The sequence below is a fragment of the Lycium barbarum genome, chromosome 2 (assembly GCF_019175385.1).
Source record: "Lycium barbarum isolate Lr01 chromosome 2, ASM1917538v2, whole genome shotgun sequence".
In the NCBI taxonomy this organism is placed as follows: domain Eukaryota; kingdom Viridiplantae; phylum Streptophyta; class Magnoliopsida; order Solanales; family Solanaceae; genus Lycium; species Lycium barbarum.
Window position 1 is genome coordinate 124,933,809 of NC_083338.1, and position 25,362 is coordinate 124,959,170.

The 25,362-nt window shown below is 36.4% G+C and overlaps 1 protein-coding gene across 1 annotated transcript; it reads right to left on the reverse strand.

The window, feature by feature from the left end:
• Window positions 1-1,594: 1,594 nt before the first annotated feature.
• LOC132627075 (histone acetyltransferase of the MYST family 1-like) lies at window positions 1,595-10,697 on the reverse strand. Its single transcript, XM_060342161.1, has 9 exons — window positions 10,358-10,697; window positions 8,719-8,807; window positions 8,194-8,253; window positions 6,443-6,652; window positions 4,917-4,985; window positions 4,621-4,782; window positions 3,133-3,226; window positions 2,210-2,352; window positions 1,595-2,027 (listed from the first exon to the last, which is right to left on the reverse strand). Exons 1-9 carry the CDS (start codon window positions 10,665-10,667, stop codon window positions 1,824-1,826), a joined length of 1,341 nt encoding a protein of 446 aa, XP_060198144.1. The 5' UTR covers window positions 10,668-10,697; the 3' UTR covers window positions 1,595-1,823.
• Window positions 10,698-25,362: the final 14,665 nt, after the last annotated feature.

Sequence of the window (25,362 nt, forward strand, 5' to 3'; positions counted from 1 at the left end):
AAATACAAGCTCTTAGTGACACTGATGTGCTATATTTAAAAACCTTTCGTGGCATTTTTGGACATATGCTCGTTTAGAATTTTGAAAGTCAAACATTATGTTTGGACATCATCTCGCTTGCAAAAAAGTTGATATTATGTGAGTGGAGAAAGATTTTTCACTTGAAAGATTTCAGCGAAAAATCAGTCCAACATACAACCAAAAAATATTTTGAAAAAAGGAAAAAAATTCTATGGACAGATAGATACTCTCTGTTAGAAGATCTTACTCCAATAATCATGGGCAATTAGCAGGAATACCCTTATTACGGGGTGATCTTTAAGTTTTGCCCTTCAAAATGGTGGTCTTTAAAGTTTGCCCTTCGCTAGGGACCGCTTGGTCACGGGTTCAAACCCCCACTCAGGCAAAAATTAAAAAAAAAAATCTCAAGGCATAAGTTTAGAAAAAAGGCAGAGTTATAACTCTGCCTTAGGCAGAATTTGCAGAAATGCAAGTTCTACTTAAGACATAAATTCTACCTTTTTTTACAACTTCTGCCTTGCAAAAAAAAAAAAATTAATTTTCACTGAGCGGGAGTTCGAACCCGTGACCAAGGGATCCCCAACGAAGGGCAAACCTTAAAGACCACCAATTTGAAGAGCAAAACTTAAAGACCACCCCAAATGAAGGGCAATCCACGCAAAAAAAATGAATAATCATCAACCCAAAATAATATACACCTCTTTTGGACTAAGTTCTTATAAGTACTATTCTGGACTTTACATGGGTGGATACTTCATGGTTCCCAAAAATCCCGCTAATAAAGATAGTATTGAACAGTAACTTTTTTCAACTCTCTTCAGAAATAACTTCAAGATCTACACATAGTGGGTCATACTGAATCAGAGAATCAAGAGAGGCTAAAATCAAGATAGACAGGGAAATCGCAATGCAAAAAGTTGCGGCAGAATCATACAACAGCAATAGTGGACCGTTGACTGAATTTCTCATAGCTGGTAGAATGAAAGCTCAAAGCCACAAGAGCAATGTTATAAGGGCAGCAACACCACAATGACCCAAAGCGGTCTAGTTGCAGGACAAAAAATCCGATCCAATTTAACTGTACCTAATCAAACTACCTATGATTTAAGCAATGAACCCAAAATCAGGGACTTTGAGTAAATTGATGGATTGAAACAGCTTACTACCCTAAAGAATTTTCACACAAGCAGGCTGGCTACCTCATCATTAGCAAATACAATATCACCATGCAATGGCGGAGCCAGAATTTTCACCTAGAGAGTTCAAAATATGAAGTAAATATGCGAAGAAGCCAAGGGGGTTCAACATCTATTATATATACATAAAGAAATAATTTTAATCTTGTATATACACTATAATTTTTCGCCGAGGAGGTTCGGATGAACCCCCTGGAGCCTACCTAGCTCCACCCCTGTCACCAAGGATGATTGTATAGTCTCTAAAGATCATAACTTTATTTTGCATAACACAGTACCACCACACAAATAAATGGCGAGTGAGCATTAATGAAGGCCTCAAAGCACCTGCCTAATCAAACTGAAAAGAACCAAACAGAACTGAAAGAGAGAGCCTCTACATGAACAAGGCATTGCATGCTACTCCTTCCTTAGGGTTTCAAGGTTTGTAATCTGTATTCTGATTTACACAGAACTACTTTCATCATAGTTGTACATACCTTTATAATGTAAGATCAGATTCTCTAAATCTAACATCTTGGACCTACACCTACTGCTAAAGATCAGTGTGCATCCCAGTAGCTAAATTTCTGTATATACAAAAAACATCAGATAATACACACATACTCAGTTTTGCTCCTTGTACGGAGTCCATATCAATTTGCAGACATCAACTTCCAGGCCACCCCGCCCGGCAGCTTTGAGATGACGATCCAAGACTTTCGGGTCTGCACAGATAACATGCTGTCCCTTTCGATATTGGATTAACTCTAAGCCCTGAAGTGTGGACAAAATATCTTCTGCCTTGATGGCTGTCATGTCACTAAGTTCCTACCAGAAGCAAAGCAGAACAGACAAATCCATCATAGATTGATACCCATCATTAGATGACAGACCAAGGCAGGTTTAAATGGAACCAACCTTCTACTCTTCTAGTGCTAGTTACATGGAAGTCTAAAAAGACGAACATAAATGAAAAACAGAAGAAAAAGAACTAAATTTTAGACACAAACCTTGATAGATATGTTGCCCTTGTGCTTTTTCAATATATCCAGAAGCACACGCGTCCAGTAACCCCTATAGCTCAACATTCCTAAGTCAGAAAGTGGTCTTTCTGGTGTGCCCACTTTACCTTCTTTCTTTGAAAGTTCATATGCTGCAACAGGTTTATTCAATAGCTCATTTATTTGGAGGGCAGGCATAAGGATAATAGTAATGATACGTCACTTCATCTTGTATCACAACAATACAGATCAAAAAGAAGTTTTCTAATATGAAGATTAATTACAAGTTTGGTTAATAACTTGCATCACATACTCCTGGCTCTCATAAACACACGATAAATCCATACTCAATGGATAAGTCCACGGGAGAAAATTATGATATATCTCCAAAGCAAAAGCACGAAGAAATTAACAATTTAAATAGACAGTCCACAAAATCATCACATTCTGTAAAACACCCTTGTGCTTGAAAGTGCATAACAAGAAAGAAATAACGGTCAATTAATGTTGTTGTTAAGCTTTGAGATACTCCAAGAGAAATAAAGAGAAAGGGGTCGGCAGAGGGTATAGTTATCTTGTGGTCATTGTCTAACGCAAGTCCACATACGCACCCCACATAGAATATATGTGTCTATAATTTTCAAAAAGAACAAATAAATAATGTGTACATACACACAATACACAGACACACGAAGGGAGAGAGAGAGAGAGAGAGAGAGAGAGAGAGAGAATCTACACACGTATTATAACAAAGGTAAAAAGTTATTGTATGCCTCTTTTTATCTGATTGGTAAATCCGTATAATGGAAAAGTCCCCTAGAGGGTGCAACTTATACAAGTGAATGTTTCTCCAACCTCAATTTTGTAAAATACTAACATAACTTGCACTTGCTGAAACAGGTGAAAACGTGTTATGAAATTCATGAGCTTACAGAATGCAATTAGGAATTTCCCGTAGCCTTTCCTCTGATAAGGTGGAAGTGTCAGAATGCAGGCTAAGTTATAGGACTCTTCTGAGTGCTTTTCCTGCAGAATGAAGAAAGTGATCATTAACATAGCTCTGTGGGGAAAACCAAATACCATAGGAGGTTGACCAAATATCAAATTTGGGTTAAGTATGAACCTCATTTCTGCTCCACAAGGCAAGGTTTTCTCCCTTGAAAATGAGGATCAAATAACGAGGAACAACACCACAGATGTCTAAAATTTGGCTAGAAAAAATGGGGTACTTCAGCAGATGTATATCACTTACTAAAGCTTAGCGTGTTCGGGCAGTTCTTTGAAGAAAAAAATAATAAAAATAAAAATTGGTAGAAGTAACATTTTGTATTTGGGTAGTTGTTTCCCAGGGGCACTAAAGAACCTCCATTTGATTAACACAATATGATGAAACTTCAACCAGAACATGAAAAGTCACATTTGGATTGTGGATTTTAGGTGGCCAAACATTTAAGGAATTAGATAGTGAGCTTGAAATTTGATTTAAACCCATGCAAACATGTAACCGAAGGCCTAACAAAGTTGGGAGTACACCAATAAACTTTCCAAATCCAAAACTTGTACTATGCTTTAGTTTGACAACCTCTATTCCTCAATGTCCTAGAGTTATTCAATATTGAGAAACAGATAAGTAAGACCCATATATGGATTCTCTCTTTTCAGGATTCGGTACTATTTTGCACTGCAACTTAAACGCAATACCCCTTTAGGACAATGGCAGTACTAGTTAACTACTAATTGTTCTCTCCTTTTTTTAACTATTTTGGATGGTACTAGAAATTAATAAATAGATAAAATCTTAAGAAATATGATGATGTCCTTTTTAAGCAACAAAAAGATCTTGTTTCATGGGCCATTTACAGCAAATCTCAAGTAAAAAGTTGAAAATGAGGTCAAAGTTTGAACACACTCCAATAGTAAATTTTGCTTACAGCTACATCAAAATGCAACTTTTCTGAACGTTCAGAACAAAATTGACTGTCTAGGTAACATGGTCAGGAAATGCTCTGCAAGAAGCTTACAAGTGCTTCACAAATGCTTGCAGATCACAAGTTCCTCCACATCTATATGCAGGTACGAAATTACTAGGTACGCTTGCCCTTGCTACTATCCTCATAAAAAATTTAGCCCCAGTAGAAAATGGCAACAACTGCTAACCATCAAAGAACATTTTTTGTTTTTTGATCAAGAAGTCAAAGTAATGTTCCATAGTTGCAGAATGATGTGAAAATTCTACAGTTTCACAAGCAGATTAATCTCCTTAAGTTTGTTTGGTCCAACTGAAGGTAAAACAACTCACTACTACATACATGATGACTATGCCAGCTCATCATCCCTAAATATGCAACACAGTAGAAGAGGAGAGAAACCTGTAAACATCTTCTCAAAAATACCTATATAATCTTGCAGCTGAAATTTACCTTTGAAAAGTAACCAACCATATGGCAACCTCGGTCATCACATTCACAAAGCACGTAAAAGAGGAACAGGTCAACATCATAATATAGTGTCTTATGATCAAGAAACAATTTGGCCAAGTAGCATAGATTTTGCCCGTAAACCTTGTTCTTTTTGCCATCAACCTGAAGCAAACGTCCAACAATAGAAACATTATAAGACACCTAAAAGCTATAAACACATTTCCATGAAGTTTTCCTCTAAATGCATGAAGGAAAAAGCAAAGGAAGATAACTGGTATTAGAATCAACTAACACACCTCAAACATTGACAGTGTACCACTTCTATAGATCTCATCACCTGGAGGATGCTTTAGATCACATTTTCTCTACATAAAAGGGTGAAAATAAGTCAGAAAAAAAAAGTATAAGAAGGTTAAAGACGTGGATATTTGATGTTTACTCCCTTGTGTAACAATTTTATTGTCCTACTTCTTACTTAATCTCAAAACTGGGTCTACTTTCCTTAAAGGGGAACTGTTTCTCCACATTCTTCAATATTCTTCCAACTTTCACTATAAACAAGGTACGTGAGTACCCTCTTTTACTCTAGGAAATTTTTAAATTTTTTCAAAAGGCTAGCTTGAGCCTTTGATCCATGTTTGACCCATTCCGCTCGAAAAGAACAAACCCAATTATTTCTTCTTTTTCTGGATAGGTAAGAACAAAACCCAGATCTTACTGTTACCTTAATACTCATGGTCAAACTAAATGGGACATCAAAACTACGATGAAGGGAGTAAGATAGAGAATAGCACTTCCAGGAAACCTTTAGGGTGCTTAGATTGAATATGTAAGGGCCCCCAAAATATAGAAGGATGCTGTACAAAACGACAACCGCATGCAACAGGTGACAGGGATAAAACATACCAAAAGGAAAAACAGAAGCTTCTACCCTTACAACTACATGGAACATCATGCAGCATAATGGGGTGAGGAGAAGTAGATCCCTGTGATAGGGAATTATACAAAACCAAGGTTAACACTCCCCAACCATTGTAGTGTTCAACTCTGATATCGATAAGAAACAACCAAATCGTGAAAACGTCATTGCGCAGCTGATACAATGGACTATTTACCAGGACAAATGAGGCAATGGATATGACATTTACAGCCTTGAATGTCTACAGAACCAGGAAAACACTACCAACACTATAATACTTCTAACTGATCCGGTTGTATCTCAGTAGGTTGGCAACCCAAGATGAGAATCAAATAAATACGAGGAAACTTCCCAAAGAAAGTAAAAGATATTTGCCACTACAATAACATACCCAGTAAGATCCCACTAGGTGGGGTCTGGGGAGAGTAGAGTGTACGCAGACCTTACTCCTACCTTAAAAGGTAGAGAGGTTGTGTCCGATAAACCCTCGGCTCAAGGAAAGATAAGAAGGCAGCATTAGTAATAGGCAACAGTAATAAAGGCAGTAGTAATAAAAGGCAGTAACAACAACCAGTTATTAAATGAGATGACACTCCATATACACCAAAACAACTTTAGCATTGTAAGCAGTAAGCACCCCAGTTAGTATATTGCTGCTAACTTGAGAAAACTAAATGAGATGACATTCTATATTCGCCAAAACGGCTTTAGCATTGTAAGCAGTAAGCAACCCAAGTTAGTATATTGCTGCCATACTGAAACCCCCTAATTCAAAATATAGTGTGAGGGGGGCCCAGTGTCTAATCCACACCAGCATTACGATTTGTGATCTCCATGTAAATCTCTCTTCTCACTCTTTCCACAACAAGAAGAAAGGCAAGGAAAATCCGGGAAAAGGCTCACCATGTGCCTCTGAAGCTGTTCTTTGCGCTTCATAAAATTGAGACAAAACTCACAAAAGAACAGCTTCGAACAGTCATTGTATTCTGGAGGAAATGGGGAGAAGTACCACGTTTCAATCTCATATCTTCCAAGTTCTATTGTAGCAATGTTCTTAACTTTTGTGAATTCTTCATGCTCTCGCAAGCTGGCCGCATCAAGCTCCTCATGGCCCTGCAAATGAAACAAAACATATATTGCAAAACAGTAAATCACCCCAAACAAAGAAAAAAACATTTTGAAGTATACTAATACAGAAAAAAATTGAACTAAACTAAAAAATCTATAGTAGGGTGTTAAACAACAAATATAAAAAAGAGAAACAAAAACCCAGAAACCTCTAAAACAACAACAAAAAAAAAAAAAAAAGTAAATAGCTATAGAGGCCTACTGATGTTTCCCGCAGTTCAGAGATCACTGAACTACTACATCCATTCCATCAAAAGATACAGACGGCTGAAACTACTTCATTCACGTTTAGAGGTCATGTTTCTTTTTGTGAAGAATGTTTTAAATGAGCATGCAAAAAATCAATAGTAACTCCAATTAAACAAAGGGAGACAAGTTGCCAAGGTGGTTCACTAGTGCTTCCTCTGAGACAATTCACTCTAAGATTAAACAACACCTTAGTTCATATTAAGGAAGAGAACTCAGTCCAGAGTAGTCAAAAACAAAAAGCGTGGAGAAACGCCAAATGTTTGTTGGGGCTTTAAGTGCGCAGAGGAATTGAAGTGTGAGCTTTAGCAAGAAAAGTGCTAATGAAGAAAAAATGAAAAATAAAATCATAATGCAACTATAAACACAAATAAATAAACAATAATTATTTAGACAAAAGAATTTAAAAAATTAAAGTTAAACCATATATATGTGAATAAAATAAAAAATCATGTCATTCAAGGTCAAAAACAACTCGGATGAAAAGATCTAGCTTTAAATCATTATTTTTAGATGATGGGAAAAGAACTCCAAAATATTTTTGACAAAGGAAGCTACTTTTCTTATACTTAATTTCTAATTTGTTATTCCTAATCACTAAAAAATTACGTGACATTTTTTCTTAGCAATTAATATATAGCTTTATCAACTATATTTATTGTCTAACTGCTCTTAATAACAGAGACGATGGGTGAAGAGGCGCACGCCTTAGCACCTTGATGCCTACAGTAAAGCGCCAACTAAGCCAGATGAAGAAAATGACCGCAATACATTTTATGAAATTCAGACATTTACTAAAGCAACTATCATGGCAAAAGAACTCCAATACTATCTATGTCTTGATTGAAAATCTCACCATCCCCCTACTGGACCTAACATACAATCACAAATATATCTCATTGACAGATCATTGGCACTCTTTCAAAACCTTTCAAGAATATCCGAGATAGTGAAAAGTACCTCTAATAATAGGCAACTTGAACTAGAAATGCGTGTAAATCAATTAAAGGAGCTAATTTTGACCGGATTAAGGAACTATCACGGCAATATAAGATTGTAAACAATGAAAGCATCAAAGAGAAAAATAATATCCGCAATTAGGATATGGTTAACAGCTATGTTGCTCGGACTCTCCAAAAATGCTTCCCACTTGTGTCGATCCTCCAAAAATGCACTACTTTTGGAGAATCCGACATGCACCCGGGGGCATTTCTGGGAAGTCCAAGCAACATAGATTAACAGTATAACCCTTAAAAGGATATAAAGAATACAAAACATACCTCAACATGAGTCTCGTCAATTTTACGTTTCTGGTGGCGTGTCATTTTCAAACTTGTCACCTGAAAACATCAGTTGTGAGACCTTTGAAGCATCAGAAACAAGGACTGAATAGTTAATTAAAAAAGGGCAAAAGTAACTATAGCCGCAACAATGAAAAACAAATACAGCAGGTATTGTAGGTTGAGTTTGAATCTGGTATCCACGGATTGTACTCCGAAACCTCACGCACTCAGCCATCCACTTGGGACACAAAAAAGAACACTTCTTAAAAAGCATGAGAAGGAGAAAGTCGTAAATTCTTCTTTTTGAAGAAGAAAAGCCTATCTATGAGATAAGTGTGGCCATCAGCGACGCAGCCTGCGGCGGATTGATTTAGCTCACAGCCTATTCCTCAATTCCCCACCCAAAAAGGGGAGTGGTATTTTAATTTTCTTTCAGATCTGCACCCTATAGCAGAGGTGCGACAAACCTCATAACTGCCACCATATGGAAAATTACAAGCAGATAACTTTACTGAGTATTACCTTGTCCTCGACCTTCTCATCCACAACAGTCTCTACTGAATTAAGATCAAGCTGTTCAAGTTTAACCCACTCATCCAGTCTCCGGTTGACTGTCCAAAATCAGGAAACAATATAAGGCTTAAAAAAGATGCAAATTTTTATTTCACTGAAAAGTCAGCAAAAAGCAAAATAACCTTAGTTAGACATTCTTTGTAATTGGTACGAGCCACAGAATTGAAACAGTGACAAACGAAATAGTTCAGGCTTGCTAATATGGAGAAAAGGGAAGTGCAGGAAAGTTAACTCTCGCCTGTTTTTTGTGCTTTTGTTAAGCAAGAAAATGTAGAAACTCTCTCCAAACTAAGTACCGGATAAAGTGCAGAAGTTTGGGAGGAATGTGGTTTCTTTTCACTTTAAACTTCCCTCTCCTTTCAAATGAATACATACAAGAAAATGAAATTCCTTTATTCTATTACTCCCTCTATTTCAATTTGCTTGTCCCACTTTCCTTTTTAGTCTGTTCAAAAAGAATGTCTCTTTCCTTTTTTGGCAACTCTTTAATTCCAACTTTCCACATGGTCTGTTTAAGATCACAAGATTACAGGGCAATTTGGTAAATTCCACATATCTTTAATTTAAGACCACAAGATTCAAAAGTCTTCTTTACTTTCTTAATTTCCATGTCAAGTCAGAATCAAACAAACAAATTGAGACGAAGTGAGTACAATTTTCTCAAGAAATACATGTTGTAGCAACTTTGTTGACATACAAAGAAGCTTAATAAAGGCTCAACCGATAACGTATCATGAATACCAAAACCCAAAGATCACTCACTCTAACAATTTAGGTCAGACAAAAAGACTATATTCATGACCTCAGCTGCTCAAAATTAATACAACGTCAAGGAATGGAAAAATCTGAGTAGCTTGAGAGTTACTCACATTATGAGTAGTATAGCATTCCTCCGGTTAACCAGCAAAGCAACAAGTATGTCTATTATATAAACCCCCGACTAATTGTGGTACTACTTTGGAACAAGCAACTGAGAATACTTCTTCCTTCCCAAAATGAACTACAGGGCGTTCGATACGAGGGTCAAGCCATTTAAACCATAATCTGTTTTGGAAATTCACTCAAGTCTGCTTTAGAAATTGACTCGTCCATCTTTCTTTTGCATAACGCAAAATTGTGCTAACAACCAAGACTCTTACATTATTACTCCCTCTGTCCCAATTTATGTGGCACACTTTCTTTTTTAGTCTGTCCCAAAACATCTAAGGCTTGTTTTGGACCATAAATTTCACAAGTCTTCCTTTCTTTCTTAAACTCCGTGCCTAGTCAAATGGTGCTATATAAATTGGAATAAAGGGAGTAAAAAAAAAAAAAAGAGGACAGAAAATAATTTTAAAAAATCAATGTCAAGGGAATTACAACTAAAATAAGAGAACTAAAAAAAATCTCCAAACCCTAGCTGCTACAAATCAGTTCCAATTAAAATTAGAAAGGAAAACGAAACTAGCTTGAACATTTTCACTCACATTTGGCCAGTAAATAGTACAAAACCGAAATCATTCCAATAAAACAATTCAAACAACTCCAAACCCTAGCTTATCCAAATCAACTCACATAAAGCAAGAACAAAACCCAAATTATGACTCACATTCAGTGTAATGAACATAGTATTCATAGTCATTAACACCGCCGTAAGGCAATTTCCTTCGTTCAATGACCTTAACAGGATGATACTTTCCGTCTCTCCATCGGCACATGACACGTGTCCCCACTTCCAAAGGTAACACACCGCCACTACCTTTCCTTTTCCTCAAAGATTCGTTATCCGGAAAAGCTCCGGTGGAATTCGGCGCCGGTGGATGGAAAGAACCCTCGCCGGCGGGAAGACCGTTAGCGGTGGCGCCGTTTGGGTCTGATGAACCGTTCTCTGCCCTTGGTGACGTGTCTATCGATCCCATTTTTTTTCACCTCCGTTGAAACAATTTTTCAACCCGAAATGAGGGAATTTATATGTGGGAAGCATATTGTGCCCGTGAGGAGCATGTGAGGGGCTAAATGGAATTTGGGTTATGTGTGGAACTATTCTTCATTTTTTTCACTTTATTTGAAAATCAGCGTTTATTCTTGAAATGTATTTAAAATTTGGAGAACATCTAAAACCTTATTTTAACTTTTATTTTTTCATTTAATTAAACTACCAAATATTTTTTACAAAAATTATAATCAAACACAACTCCATCTTCAACTTCAACTTCAAAAGTTCAAAATAAAATGAAAATATTTGGTTTCTATGGCCAAACGCCTACTTAGGACCCGTTTGTCCATGAGAATTATTCACTTTTTTCTGCAATTTTTTTTTACTTTATATGAAAATCAGCGTTTGGTTATGAAAATTTCAAATACAACTTAAAGCTAAAGTTATATTTAGAATTTGAAAAGCAACTTAAACCTTATTTTCACATGTTTCACCTTCGTTACATTCAAAGTGACCACACATTGTTTTGCAAAGACTATAACCAAACACAACTCTAACTTCAAAAATTCCAAATAAAGTGAAATAAATATTTGGTTTCTATGGTAAATACCTACTTAATTTTTGAATGGCCTTGAATAATTGACCCAAAATACTTGAAACTTTCTTTCTTTTTGAATAGCATGGGTACCAAGCCTTACTTCCATATCAACCTCTTGTGTTACGTTGCTGAACTTGCACTTCAAGTATTCTATCTTGGTCCTACTCAACCTGAACCCTTTAGACTCCAGGGTCTTTCTCCAAACCTCTAACTTAGTGTTAACTCCGCTGCGAGACTCGTCAATCGGAACTATATCATCCGCGAATAGCATACATTATGGTATTTCACCTTGGATTTGCTGCGTCAATCTATCCATCACTAAGGCAAACAAAAAAAAGGGCTAAGAGTTGATCCCAGTGCAACCTCACTATCATTCGAATGTGCTTTGAGTCTCCTCCCACTATCCTTACCCTAGTTTTGGCTCCATCGTATATGTCCTTAATCACCCCAGTGTAGGTCATAAGTATACCTCCAGCCTTCAAACACCTCCATAGAACCTACCTTTGGACTTTGTCGTATGCCTTTTCTAGGTCGACGAATGCCATATGTAAGTCCTTCTTCCTTTCCCTATACTGCTCCACCAGCCTCCTTACAAGATGAATAACTTTCGTAGTGGAGCGTCTCGGCATAAATCCAAATTGATTCTCGGAGATAGACACGCCTCTCCTCACCCTCATCTCCACCACCCTCTCCCAAACTTTCATGGTGTAGTTAAACAACTTGATACCCCTATAGTTGTTACAACTCTAAATGTCTCATTTCTTCTTGTACAAAGAAATCATTAGCTCCACCTCCATTCTTCAGGCATTTTCGTCATCTTAAAGATGAAAATAAACAACGTTGTCAGCCACTCCAAACCTGCTCTGCCCGCACTCTTTCAAAATTCCACCGGGATCTTGTCCGGTCCGGTAGCTCTTCCCATGTGCATCCTGCAAATAGCATCCTTAATCTCCTCAACCTTTATTCTCCTACAATACCCAAAGTCACGACACCTATCGGAGTGCTCCAAATCTTCTAACACAATGTCTTTGTCCCGTTCTTCGTTCAAGAGTTTATGTAAGTATGACTATCGTCTCCGTCTAATGAGAGCATCCTCCACCAATACTTTGTCTTCCTCGTCCTTGATGCACTTAACTTGATTCAGATCACATGCCCTCCTCTCCCTTGTCTTGGTGAGCCTGTACAACTTCTTATTCGCGCCTTTGTATTTTAGTTCTGCATACAAACATTCAAACGCTGTCATTTTCTCCGCCATAACCCCTAGCTTTGCTTCTTTCCTGGCCATATTATATATTTCCCTATTCGTCTGCCTCTCTTCTTCATCCTTGCTTTCTACCAACTTCATATACGTCGCCTTCTTAGCTTCTACCTTTCCTTGGACTTCTCCATTCCACCACCAGTCCCCTTAGTGTCGACCACGGCTACCTCTCGAGACCCTCAGCACCTCCCTCGCTGCTTCTCTAATGCAACTGGCTGCCTTATCCCACATACTGCTCGCATCCCCACTACCGTTCCAAGCCCCCATAGCTATCAATTTCTCTCACATCTCTAGGGCATTGTCCATAGTTAAATTCCCCTATTTGATTCTTGGCCGGTCATTCACGACCCTTGCCTTTTTCTTCCTCTTGATATCCAAATCCATAACCAAGAGCCGATGTTAGGTCATAAGGTTCTCACTCGGAATGACCTTGAAATCTTTACACAGGCCTTTTATCCTCTTTCCCAAATAGCAAAAAGTATAGCTGCCTCGTAGCCCCCGAACTACGAAAGGTAACCAAGTGCTCCTCTTTCTTTGGGAAACTCGAATTGGCTACCACAAACTCAACAGCCCTCGCGAAATCCAAAAGTAAAAATCCACCTCCGTTCCTATCACCGAATGCCAAACCTCCATGCACGTCATCATAACCCCCCGGAATAGCCCCGATGTGACCATTGAAGTCTCCTTCTATAAATAACTTCTCCGTGGGTGGTATACTTCCCACTACCTCATCCAAATCCTTCTAAAAGCGCTTTTTTTTCTCCTCGCTCAAGTCTGCTTGTGGCACATAAGCACTAATAATGTTTAAAGTGAACCCTCCCACTACCAACTTAACCACCATTATCCAGTCACTAACCTCCTAGCCTCTACCACTTGATCCCTTAGCTCATGCTCCACTAAAATTCCTACCCCATTCCTATACCTCGAACTTCCAGAGACCCACAACTTATACCCATCCACCTCCTTAGCCTCAGTTCCTACCCATTCGGTTTCCTGGCCAAAATTTGATACGCTCAAATTACACCTATTATTGGTATAACGCGGACGTTGTCAAATATAGTAACCCAACAAGGTTGGGGTCGAATCCCACAGGGAATATGGTGTGAAAAGGTTACTAAAGTCGTAAATGCTCAGTTCTAGGTCTAATATCTTAATCCGATAATGTTGGTAAAAGTTGGGTTTTGTCTATGACTAATTTCTAAACTATTGTTTTGGTGGAAATTTATGGTAAAAGAAACTAAGGTTGTGTCCCCGTTAGATAGGGTGCATGATCATGGGTATTGATCTTGATATACTTCTAATGGATCATTATATAAATGCACTTAATCTCTATGTGAATCCCTACTATTTTCCAATAAATAAAGATTATGTCTTTCTATGATTTTCCCAAATATAAGAAAGTTACCATGAAGAACGATTAATCATGCCAAGTAAATTCATCTTATTCCTAAGTGAATTTATTAAACAAAGGTTAAAGCTTTGAGTCCTTGTTAATTATTCTTACCGACCCTAATTACTTTCGCAAATAAATTAAGGTTTATGGCTTTAATCAATGTTTGCAACCATTAATTATGAATGAAGAATGAAGAATAATCAAACCCTAATAATCCATTATGTGTATATCAATCACAACACCCAATCACAAAACACCCATCATTGGGTTCACAACCCTAGTAAGGGAATTTATCTACTCATGACAAAGAACAAGAAATAAGAAATTGAAAAATTCATAAATGCTTACTTTGGAATAAAAAAAATAATTGGTAATACTTGAATTGATGTTTGAATCTTCAAAAACTAGAGAGAAGTTTTTTTGTTCTAAGTCAAGAGACAAAAATATAATGAATGGTGAATATTAAAACCCTACAATGACTATTTATAGGTTTTGAAATTACATAAGTTACAGATTTTGCACTTCAGTCCCGTCATGATGGAATACGGTCCGTAAATCACTTTACGGACCGTAAAAATGATTTACGCCCTCGTCGTCTTCTCAGCTGTGTGGAACTTAACCTTCCAAAATACGGACCGTAATGTTATACCCCGTACATTTATACGACGAATTATCCGCAAGCAAATCGACTCAAGTTAAAGGCGGAATTATTTTCGGACATGAAATAAGAGCTTTTAATTTTCAACTTTGATTATCACAAAAATTGCTTATAAATTTTATTTAGCATAAAAATATTAATATTGGAGATTAGGAATTAATTTAATTATCGAAAGTGGGCCCCACGACACGTGGCGAGATTTGGTTGGCCTTGAATAAAGATGGACACATGTCATGAAAATTGACACATGTCCACTTTGTAAAGATTATATAAATGAGCATAAGTGGATGACTACACTATAATTAATCTTGCAAATTAGGTTTTAGAGAGAGGGGCTCTCAAGCCTAGAGAGAGAGAGAGGGGTTCGGGCACTGTTCACGGCGGCGCTACTGTTCACGCCGCCACTGTTCACGGCCAGCCCATTTTTGCCCCCTTCTACACAATTAATTGGAGAGATTTGAAGATCAAGAGGAGGAAAAGGATGGAGCTCATGGTAGCCATGGCAACTCACGGCCATGGCTTTCTTGAAGACATTTCATGGTGAAAAATTAGAGCTTGTCTCTAAGGTAAGATTTAATTCTTTTCTACATGTTTTGGAGGTAGTTTAGACTTGTATAGCTTGGTAGATGTGTGTCGAATACAAACGGGTTATGTATGTTGATGTTGAATTATAAATTGAGCCGTGTAAGGGGGGTGTTTTGAGTAAGAATGAGGAATTGATTTTAGTAGCATTATGTAGGAATTAAATGGTTAAATTTAAAGTTGTGTTATGGACATATTGCTATCCTTGCTAAATTGAAAGGATTGAGGGTATGATTATGTTCATATGATTATTGTTGTTGTTATCATAGGTTATGTGATGAGAATGAAGGAAATTAATGGTTAGAAACTTTATAGAGGTCGTGTGGGTGTGTGAAGAGGAGTGTGGCCGTGAGCCATAGTAATGAAAGAGAATGGTGAATTAAAATTTATTTAGCTTGTTAGAGGTGTCGTTGTGACATTGATGACGTAGATAAAGGGTTAACGAGTTGAGTTGGTGTTGAAATTGGTTGTATGTTGTTATGACAAATTATGTGATTTTTATATAATTTTTATGCAATTATGAAAGTAAGATGCTAAATGTGAACTATGGTTGTTATTAATGAATTTGGAAGAAAACAATGCGATTTGGTAGTTTCGTTGCAATTGTAGAAGTTTCGAATGGAATATGGAAATGGGTGGAATGGTTCGAATCCTTGGATATTGTTTAAAATGTTATTGAAATATGTTTGGGTAATCTTGAGTTAGTTAATGAATATGGAAAAATGTTGATATTAGTTGGGTGGTGTGAATTTAGAATGGAAGAGTTACATTATGTGGAAAGGAAGGGAAAAATTTTGGATTGTTGGAAATGTTGTATGAATTGCTTAGAATGTCTTTAAGTATTGTTGGTATGGATTCGGGTTAGTATTTAAATATATAAGCATCGATGTTGGCTTGAAGGTAAGTCGTCGAGTTGAATTTATGAAAGTTGTTGAATGATGTAAAAGAGAGTTACTATTATTATTTTGCCTTTCGAATTGGTTATCAATGTTACTAGGTTGGTTATTGTGGTTGTTGTTGTTGATTTTGAGCGAGATAAATTCTCGAGATGGCCTATTTACAGCGGAAGTGCTACCGAATTTTCTGTAGAATTTAATGATTAGTTTGGAATGAATGGCTTAAGTGCCCTTAGATAATGATTGGTATTCGTTGGCGTAATTGTAGACCTTGGGGAGCCCGAGGCGTAGATTTGGATTAGCTTTAGATTGGCTATCTTGGAAGTGCGTTCGAGGTATGTAAAGCTATCCCTTTTCTTCTTTTGGGATGTCCTAGGTGTACTAGGATCGGATTCGAGCCTCGGAAAATATTCTGCTCATCGGAATCCGCATTTGAAAATATCCCTCTTTCATTCAATAGAATTGAACCCTTTTTGTATGTTTTCTTGAAAATTATGCAAACCTTCCCCAAACTTTATGAAAAGTTATAAAATGTCTGTAGAACCTTCGTAGGTGACCCCATAAGCCTAAAATGCGTAATTTGAGCCTACTGCCTTGCTTGTCCCAAGGTGGGCCCACTAGTCCCGGTTTTACCCTTTTTGTACTTAAGGCTCGTTTTCGAGCAGTTTTTGGAAAGAAATGTTCTGACTACTCTTTTAACTACTAAACAAAAAAAAATGTTTTAAATAATTCATTAAGTCTTATAAATTGTTTTGGCACTCGGAACGACTTCAGAAAGGTTATGCTTCTGTAATTCATTATGACATCCGAAACTCACTTATTATGATCCCGTCTGACTTCATTGAATTGGTTTGTCATTGATATGCCTCATCGAGTCTCTGAAAATATTTATGATATTTTAACTGTATTTAGTTTCTCACTACTCTATTCGTGGATGCCCCAATGTTTCCCACACTGAGCCCGGGCCAGGATATGTTGTCAAGCGTAATCCTCTGCATTGTTCGCCGTGCCTCGATGTGAGGGGGCAGGTATACGTGTACATGGGTTTGTGGAGTATGCTGTGCCATGTACACATGTTCTGATATGATTTGCCATGGCCATCTGATATGATATACTATGTTACGGGGTTATGCCCCTATTCTGATTCTTATGTGTTGTGGCACCAGCGTCGGGAGGGTGGCCACGTTCTGTCTGCCGAGTCCCTTGGCAGGGGCCGGATTTGATATGACATATGTTTCTGTACACACTCCGCATGTTTTGAAAATATGTATTTGATACTTTGGATTTTCTGCTCACTTTTTCTGTACGTTCTGTACCAGTTATGATTTTGTTTCTGTAATTCAGGCTTTACATATTCAGTACATATTTCGTACTGACCCCCTTTCTTCGGGGGCTGCGTTTTCATGCCGCGCAGGTACCGACGACAGGTTTGCTGATCCGTCCGTCTAGGATATTTTTCTGTCATTTGGAGCGCTCTTTTATTCAGAGCCCATCTTTTGGTACAGTCTGTCACTACTGTATTTATATATTCTCGTTCATGGGTATGGCGGGGCCCTGTCCCGTCATATGATTCTGTCGGTCTGTTTAGAGGTCTGTAGACATGTTTGTGGGTTGGGGTCTTTCTGTACGGATGCGTGTATATGTTGTGTTTGGGCGATCCCATTCGCCGCGGCGGCCGGTCCGCATATGTTTAAATGTTGCTTTGTTGGCCCTGGGTGGTCATTGTTGGTATTATCTGTGCGCAGGGTTAATTTGGATAGTCTGTAAAACAAAGGAAACTCTGCCGAAATTTTTCTGGAAATTATCTAAATTTGAAATATAGCCTTGTCGGCTTCTGCTATATACTTGAATGCGTTTGATAAAAATTTGAGATAGCATTTGATAGATGTGTTTGGGTGCCCAGATCGGGCACTAGTCACGGCCTACGGAGTTGGGTCGTGACAAAAGTGGTATCAGAGCGGTTTGTCCTTGGGGTGTCTACAGACCGTGTCTAGTAGAGTCTTGTTTATCGGTGTGTTGTGCACCGCGTCGATAAACAGGAGACTACCATCGTTCTCCCGAGCCATTACAACGAATACCACCTAACCAGAAAACTAGTAGGCAAGAAACTAAAGTCAAGTAAAGCTAATAAGACACAAATGAAAACACAGCAAGTAGAAATAAAATGTAACAAACAAAAAAAATCTATACCCTAGGATGTAAATAGTACTAAAGAACAATAGAGCAAGCAGTAAGACACGGTGTTAAATGCAAGAAAATAATAAGCGAGGACAACCGGAGGTACCAACTCCAGTAAACATAGAATATGGGTTATAGGTGCTCCTTCGAACGATGCTGATCTTGCTTGCTCGCTGCAGAGTGTTCCTGTTAGATCTAGCATTTCCAGTCCGCCCAGGTCGTTCTCATCAATAAAAGTTAGTTTCGCACATAAAACCACTAGAAAATGGTGGTTATGTTGCGCTAGCCGAAGTCGCAGGAGAAGTCGGCGGCAGTGTAAGCCGGTGTTGACGAAAGAAAGAAAGAAGAAAAAAAAAGACTGCGAGAGCATAGCGGAGAGATGGGAAGTGATAGAGAGGGAAGAGATGGGGTGGCGAGGGAGAGATACGAAGAAAAGAGAGAGAATCGACTTACCTGGTGGCCTCCGGTAGGGGTCCAGCTAGAAGTTGCCGGTAGAAAATTTCAGTGGGGATATGACCGTTAGAGAGAGAGAGAGAGAGGCACATGTAACGGTAAATTTAATATTAAATCGACATATGAGATTGCTTGTAGTGATACAACTACTCCTTGATCGAAAATGGAATACTATATGGAAGTTGTGTCTCCTTGAGAAACTAAAACACTTTATATGGCTTTCCCAGCGTAATAGACTTATGTCAAATGAACTCAGATTTAAGAAGAAGATAATCGATTCACCAAAGTGTGATCGATGTGATGCTAATGTGGAGAATTCCTCACATATTATCAAAGTTTATCCTAAGTAGGGGTGTTAAATATGACTCAAAAGTTGATGGTCCGCTTAACCCTCCCAAATTTTTATGGGTTGAACTCAAGGTAATTCGTATTGGGTTGATTTTAGCCCAACCCAACATAACTCATTTTAAAATTATCTCCAATTTAGCCCAACTCTTGCTCATTTTTAAGATTTACTTTAATTTGAGTTTATTGCTTAAGATTTACTCTTTTTTTTTTTTTTTTTTTTTCTGTGTATTCACTTTTCTTGTATCATGTATCTTATAAATTTGGGGTGTGTTTGTTATGCAGGTTTTCCACGAAAATATTGTTCTCGAAAATATTCCCCATGGGAAAAAAAATTAAAAAATGCATTTCTAGAAAATACTTTCCACGAAAAATATTTTCCTAAAAAATAGACCCTTAAAAAAAAACTGGGTCAAGTTGGCGGGTCATGACCCAACTCATTTTTAGCTCATTTTAGCCCAAATAACTTTTGGGTCAATCTTAACCCAACTCATTTATTAACTCAACTCATTTTGACTTGCCCAATCTCAGGCCAACCCGCTCATTTGACACCCCTAGTCCTAAGTCTAAATAGATATGGCAAAAATACTTTTCACAGAATGAGCTTGATGAAATATTTGCTAAGCCAATAGTTGAGTCGCTTGATGATATTATAGCTAATGGATGGAGTCATCGCGTCAGGTCTAACTTGTAATTTCAATTGTGTGGCATATATGAAAATAGTGTAATAGAACTGTTATTGAAAATAAGACTCTCCCTATAGAACTTATGTAATTAGATAACAAGTTATGCTCGAGAAATTACTAAACCATTTCCTGCTCCAATCTCCATTATTATACATGTTAAAATAATAGCTCGGTTCCCCCATTGTGCAGGAAAGATAAAACTGAACACCGATGGTAGTGTCAAGACGCAATCAAGAGTTGCTTTTGGATACATCATTAAAGATGATCAAGGAAAGTCGTTGTGGATTACTCCGGTAAAATAAAGCCTACTTCAAGCCTGATTATAGAATTGGGAGCATTAAGCTACATTAAATACGCAATATGAATGGATTATGAAGTAATAGAAGCGGAATCTGATTGCTTAATGCCCGTCAAGCTTATCACCGAAGAGGATGTATAACAGCATCTGCTTAGACCTATTATTGAAGATTGTAGACATTTGCTGAAGGACAACAAGGAGACGATTAGACATGTTGGAGAGAGAAATCCCAGTGTGCCGATTTTCTAGCAAGAGAAGAACACAACCATGAAAAGGCCTTGCTACTCTAGAGTACTGCATTCAAGGACATGAAGTTTCTACTCCTGGCTGATATAAGTCGTGTTGCATTTAAGTAATTGTAAGATATTTGTTTAGTTTGTTTTTTTATATACTGTGCACGTAAGGAACACATGAGGGTAGGGTGCTATAGTTGTTATTTTTTTTCTTTATTTTTCGTCTTCTCCTTTTTTTTCTAGCCTTGTTTTTTAATACTTTTAATAATGAGTTATTAAAATATATATTTCTTGATAGTAGTCATATAAGTATATAAGAACACAAGAATTTTTACCGTGGAAATCTCCTTGCTTAAGGGAGTGAAAATCACGACCTATCTGAGTAGAATTTGCCCCAAAAACCTTTACTAACTCAAGCAGCTTAGGTTACAAACCAATAACCACATAGACTATAAACTTAATACCTCCTTAGTACCTCCCACCCCTACAATTCACCTAATTGTAGCTACCCGTTTCAAGACTAATCCCCTATTCTAGAAAGCTTTAAACAACTTTAGCAGTGAACACATATTACTATGCTTCTAGTAAACCAAACATGTTACAACTTAAGAACACAAGACTCAAACCTAACAATTCAAGAACTAAGCACTAACTTCCTCTGGAATAAGTTCTCTCATTGAATAGTTTGAATCACTCAGACCACTCCTCACAATGACTACTATCTACCAAGAATATTTAATTGAGAATGACTTAATTAATTGAACAATATAATTAATAATATTAATTTCTCAACCACAATAAGCAGAATTGCATATTCGAGAATGACTTAATTAATTGAAATATACCAAAAAAAAAAAGATTAGAAAGGATATATGAAATAGGAAAATTTAATTTTATAAGAAGTTATATCTATATATTTGTACGAATAGAGTAAGTGACAATAGCATCAATGTGGTGCTTTATATATGAATAGTGATGGCCGGATTTTCCTCAACTTCGTTCTCCACTTCCCAAAGGAATTTGATTAAGGAATTCAACCCTACTAGGACTTGGCTTTCTTATTTGTTTCGACCTCCATATGGTTTACTCCTAATTCTAAAGCTTTTTCCGTACATGCAAGTGTATCAATATTTTCATGTTGAAAATTGTATTTCTTGATCCACACGTTTAACTCATAAACCCAATTCCTCAAGGAATCCTTCTTGCACTTGAAATCTGCTTCGCAACTTCTGATCAGCAGTCGTCTCCTGTCGTCTGCTAAGGACTTGATTCTTCAATGCATGCATAATGCTTCTACAACCCAATTGTCAGCATAACTCAGTTCATGTAAGAGACCTGCTAAGAACTTGATTCTTTTGTAATTGTTTGTTAATCATCAAAACTAATTTCATCTCAGCTTAGCTTATCACTAATAAAAAAAAATTAATAAGAAATTTGACATTTCATATACAATAATCATGATTTTGCTTGATTAAAAATTATAAAGGTGATGAAGTTGCCAAGTGGGTGCAACATTTTTTTAATCAACTTTAGAGTAGTTCCTTTGTTAAATAAGAAAAATATCAGTTTACTCATTAAATGTTGTAAGATTTTTCAAATTACACAAAACACAAACATGACCATATCTCTATTCACTTATTAAAAGATGAAAACGTGCATTGTTCCAATCTATGGAATATATATTCAACTAGAACGGGATGGCACAGGCCCATCATAACATTGTGATGAATATTGTTTTTCAAATTTGTGAAGGAAATTCATTAAGCTATGCACATGATAGAATTACAGAGAATCAGATGATAATAATGTTACATAACTGCTGGAACTAGGGGTGGGCATGGTACTGTATATACCGATTACCATACCGAAATAAAAAATTTTGATACCGTGGTTTCGGTATTATGGTATTCGGTATGCTTTTTTGAAAAGTTTGGTATTTGGTACGGTATTCGGTATTGATAAAGAAAATATCGAAATATCGAAAACCATACCGAAGTATTCCATATAGTTACATACACAATTCACACACACACACACACACACACACACACATATATATATATATATATATATATATATATATATATATATATATATATATATATATATATATATATATATAATACTAACATATATATAATTAGTATTAGTACATACTAATTGTATACACGTCGGAATTGCTTGTAGTTTCTTTTAAATATTTTTACATGTGTAAGATGTTAGTATGATATAATTGATTGAAATGCCCTTTTTGTGTATTAAAGTATATATATCTTGATTGGAATGCCCTTTTTGTGTAATTGATTAATGAAGGGCATTGCTTGTAATTTCTTTTGAATATTTTGACACGTGTAAGGTATTAGTATAATATAATTGAGACGTTTCTTGAATAGTCGAAGTCTTAATTCTTTATTATATGTAAGTCGTAGTCGAACGAACTATGGTCACCAAATTACCGTACCGCAAAATACCGAAACCGAACTTAAAAATATCGAACCATACCGAATTAATTTAATATGGTAATGGTATAGTATTTTTAAATACCGAAAACTGAAAATACCGAACCGAAGTTTCAAATACCATACCATACAGTACCGTGCCTACCCCTAGCTGGAACATTATGAGCTTATTTTGTGGAATATAGACAATTTAATGTTTTGCAGAAAGATTTGTCTACTCAATCAAAAGCATATTCAAACTAAATACAATCTCTAACAACAAAAGGAAGGCATAAAATCTGGAAAATCTCAATAGTAATAGGAACCATTCCTGCAAAAAGAATTGCATCAAGGAGTAAGGAATCAACAGACTCTTTGTCATTAATTGTCAAAGGAAAGTCATATAATGAATTAATTTGCAAGGGGGAGGAGGAAGGTGTTAAGAGGTTTGATCCTGATTTTCTTATCATATTTGAGTTTTACTTTTCTGTTGAAGGAATGTCAAAATATTATCATAATTGCTTTTACTTTTTCTAAAAGAGAAATATAATTCTTTATTATATTTGGTTATTCCTTGTCTGGAAGAAATTTTTTGGACATCTATAAATTATAGACACCCTTCCCACAACTAAAATACAAGAGCATCCACAATGTAGTCCCTTGAGATTAAAGAGTCTTGTTCAGGTGGATATTATTCTCTCTTAGTTTTATACTTTTTTTAATATCAGTTTTCTCATATGTAGGTCAATTAACCAAATCATATTTTAGATATTATGCCTTTTTAGTATAGTTTTCTTTGTCATCTTACTTATCCTCGCTCAAGATTTGCAATTGTTAGCTTGTGCATGATGCCCTGATTATTTTGATCCCAACAAGTGGTATCAAAGCTAAGATTGAGCCAATGATTCAGCGAGATTCAAGACAGGAAAGGCGGGTTCAAATCAAGCTGCAAACAGTTTCACGATAATGAAGATTTTATCCGGACTACTACGTGTGTAGATGAATTTTCAATCATATTTTCAACATTCTTGTTGCCGCGTCTTTAAAAATAAAGCAAAATGTTTATTTAAAACCAATTTTTTACCCATAATATATTTAATTTTATTTTTAACCATGACAAGCAGCAGTGATGAAGATTATGTGAAGAAGCAGGATGAAAATTATCTTGCCAGAAAATTCAGGCCAAGAAGAGACTTGTTAGGGTTTTTGCCCTGATTTTCTTACCATATTTGAGTTTTACTTTTCTGTTGAATGAAAGTCAAAGTATTACCATAATAGCTTTTGCTTTTCCTAAAGAAAAATATAATTCTTTTTATATTTGGTTAAATCCAAAAAATCAATTGAATATTGAGAAAAATTCACAAAATGAAACTCATGTTAAAAACTAGTGACACAAAACAAGGTGAAAATTCGTAATACTTGAAAAAACAACGCGAAATCCATAAAAAGAAAGAAAAAGCTGGCAAACATACTGAAAACTCATATTACATGAAACGAGTATAAAAATATAACACACATATTTTGAAGAAGAACAGTAAGAGGAAAAAGAGAGAGACTAAAACATGAGCGTAGAATTCTGAAGTATAGAAAGCCTACTGTCTTTCAAGAAGATTGAAACAAGTATATAATGACTTTAAAAGACAAACAAATATATAATGACTTCAATATCGAAAAATGAACTTGCCTTTAAAAAGTAGCCCATCTCCTTGTCGTTGACGTCCATATTTGGTGCAAGAGACTTGACATTCTCTAATGCAGCAAGATTTTGAGAATGAATTTAGGTATTTTGCAGCAAAAGTTAGATTGACTTGATTTGGCTGAGAGAAGAGCAAGTAGCCTTTTAGAGATATGGTGTATGTGAGACGTGAAGAAGGTGTCAAATCCTTTTATAACAATTCACCTAGATAGCTATAGGCTATAAGGTATAGGTTAGTATAGGCTATAGGAGCATAGTCACAGGCAAACCTCAATGGACAGCGACTCATTAATTTTTATAAAATCAGTTTAATATTAACCAAATGTTGTTTGAAAAATAATTCATGGACACATGACTCATTAATTTTTACTTAAAATTTGAATTCATTTCAAGTGCAAATTTAAGTTTTAAATATAAAATCTTTTTGGAACATTTATAGATCGAAGAGATCATTCCCACAACTAGAATTCCAAAGCATCCACAATGTAGTCCCTTACGGTTAAAGAGTCTTATTTAGGGGGAGATTATTTTTTATCTACGTATCAGAAGTGAAAAAATTCGAAATTATGCGGGATTATACATAACTTTTACTTCTTTATGCCTAAGATTTGATGAACTTTATCTAACTGCCATTATCCTAAACATGGGAAGATAAACATTTCCTAGTCATGTTTTGTTTCTCATTACATATTGAGCTACACATAGTGAACCAAGCAATACATATTTTGTTACGTTGAAGCCGCACACGCATGAAAATAAGTTGAAATACACTTTCGTTTTCCTAACTATTATGTGCAAGCAGTTATTCAGGGTATTGTACATCTTGTTAAGAAAACCTTCACTCTCTTAACAACTAAATTTCACTATATAAACTGCTAATATACACTTGTACACATTATTCAAATCAGTAATCAAGTTTGATGATAATGCAAAATAGTATAGGGAGAGAATGACGTCAGACCATTA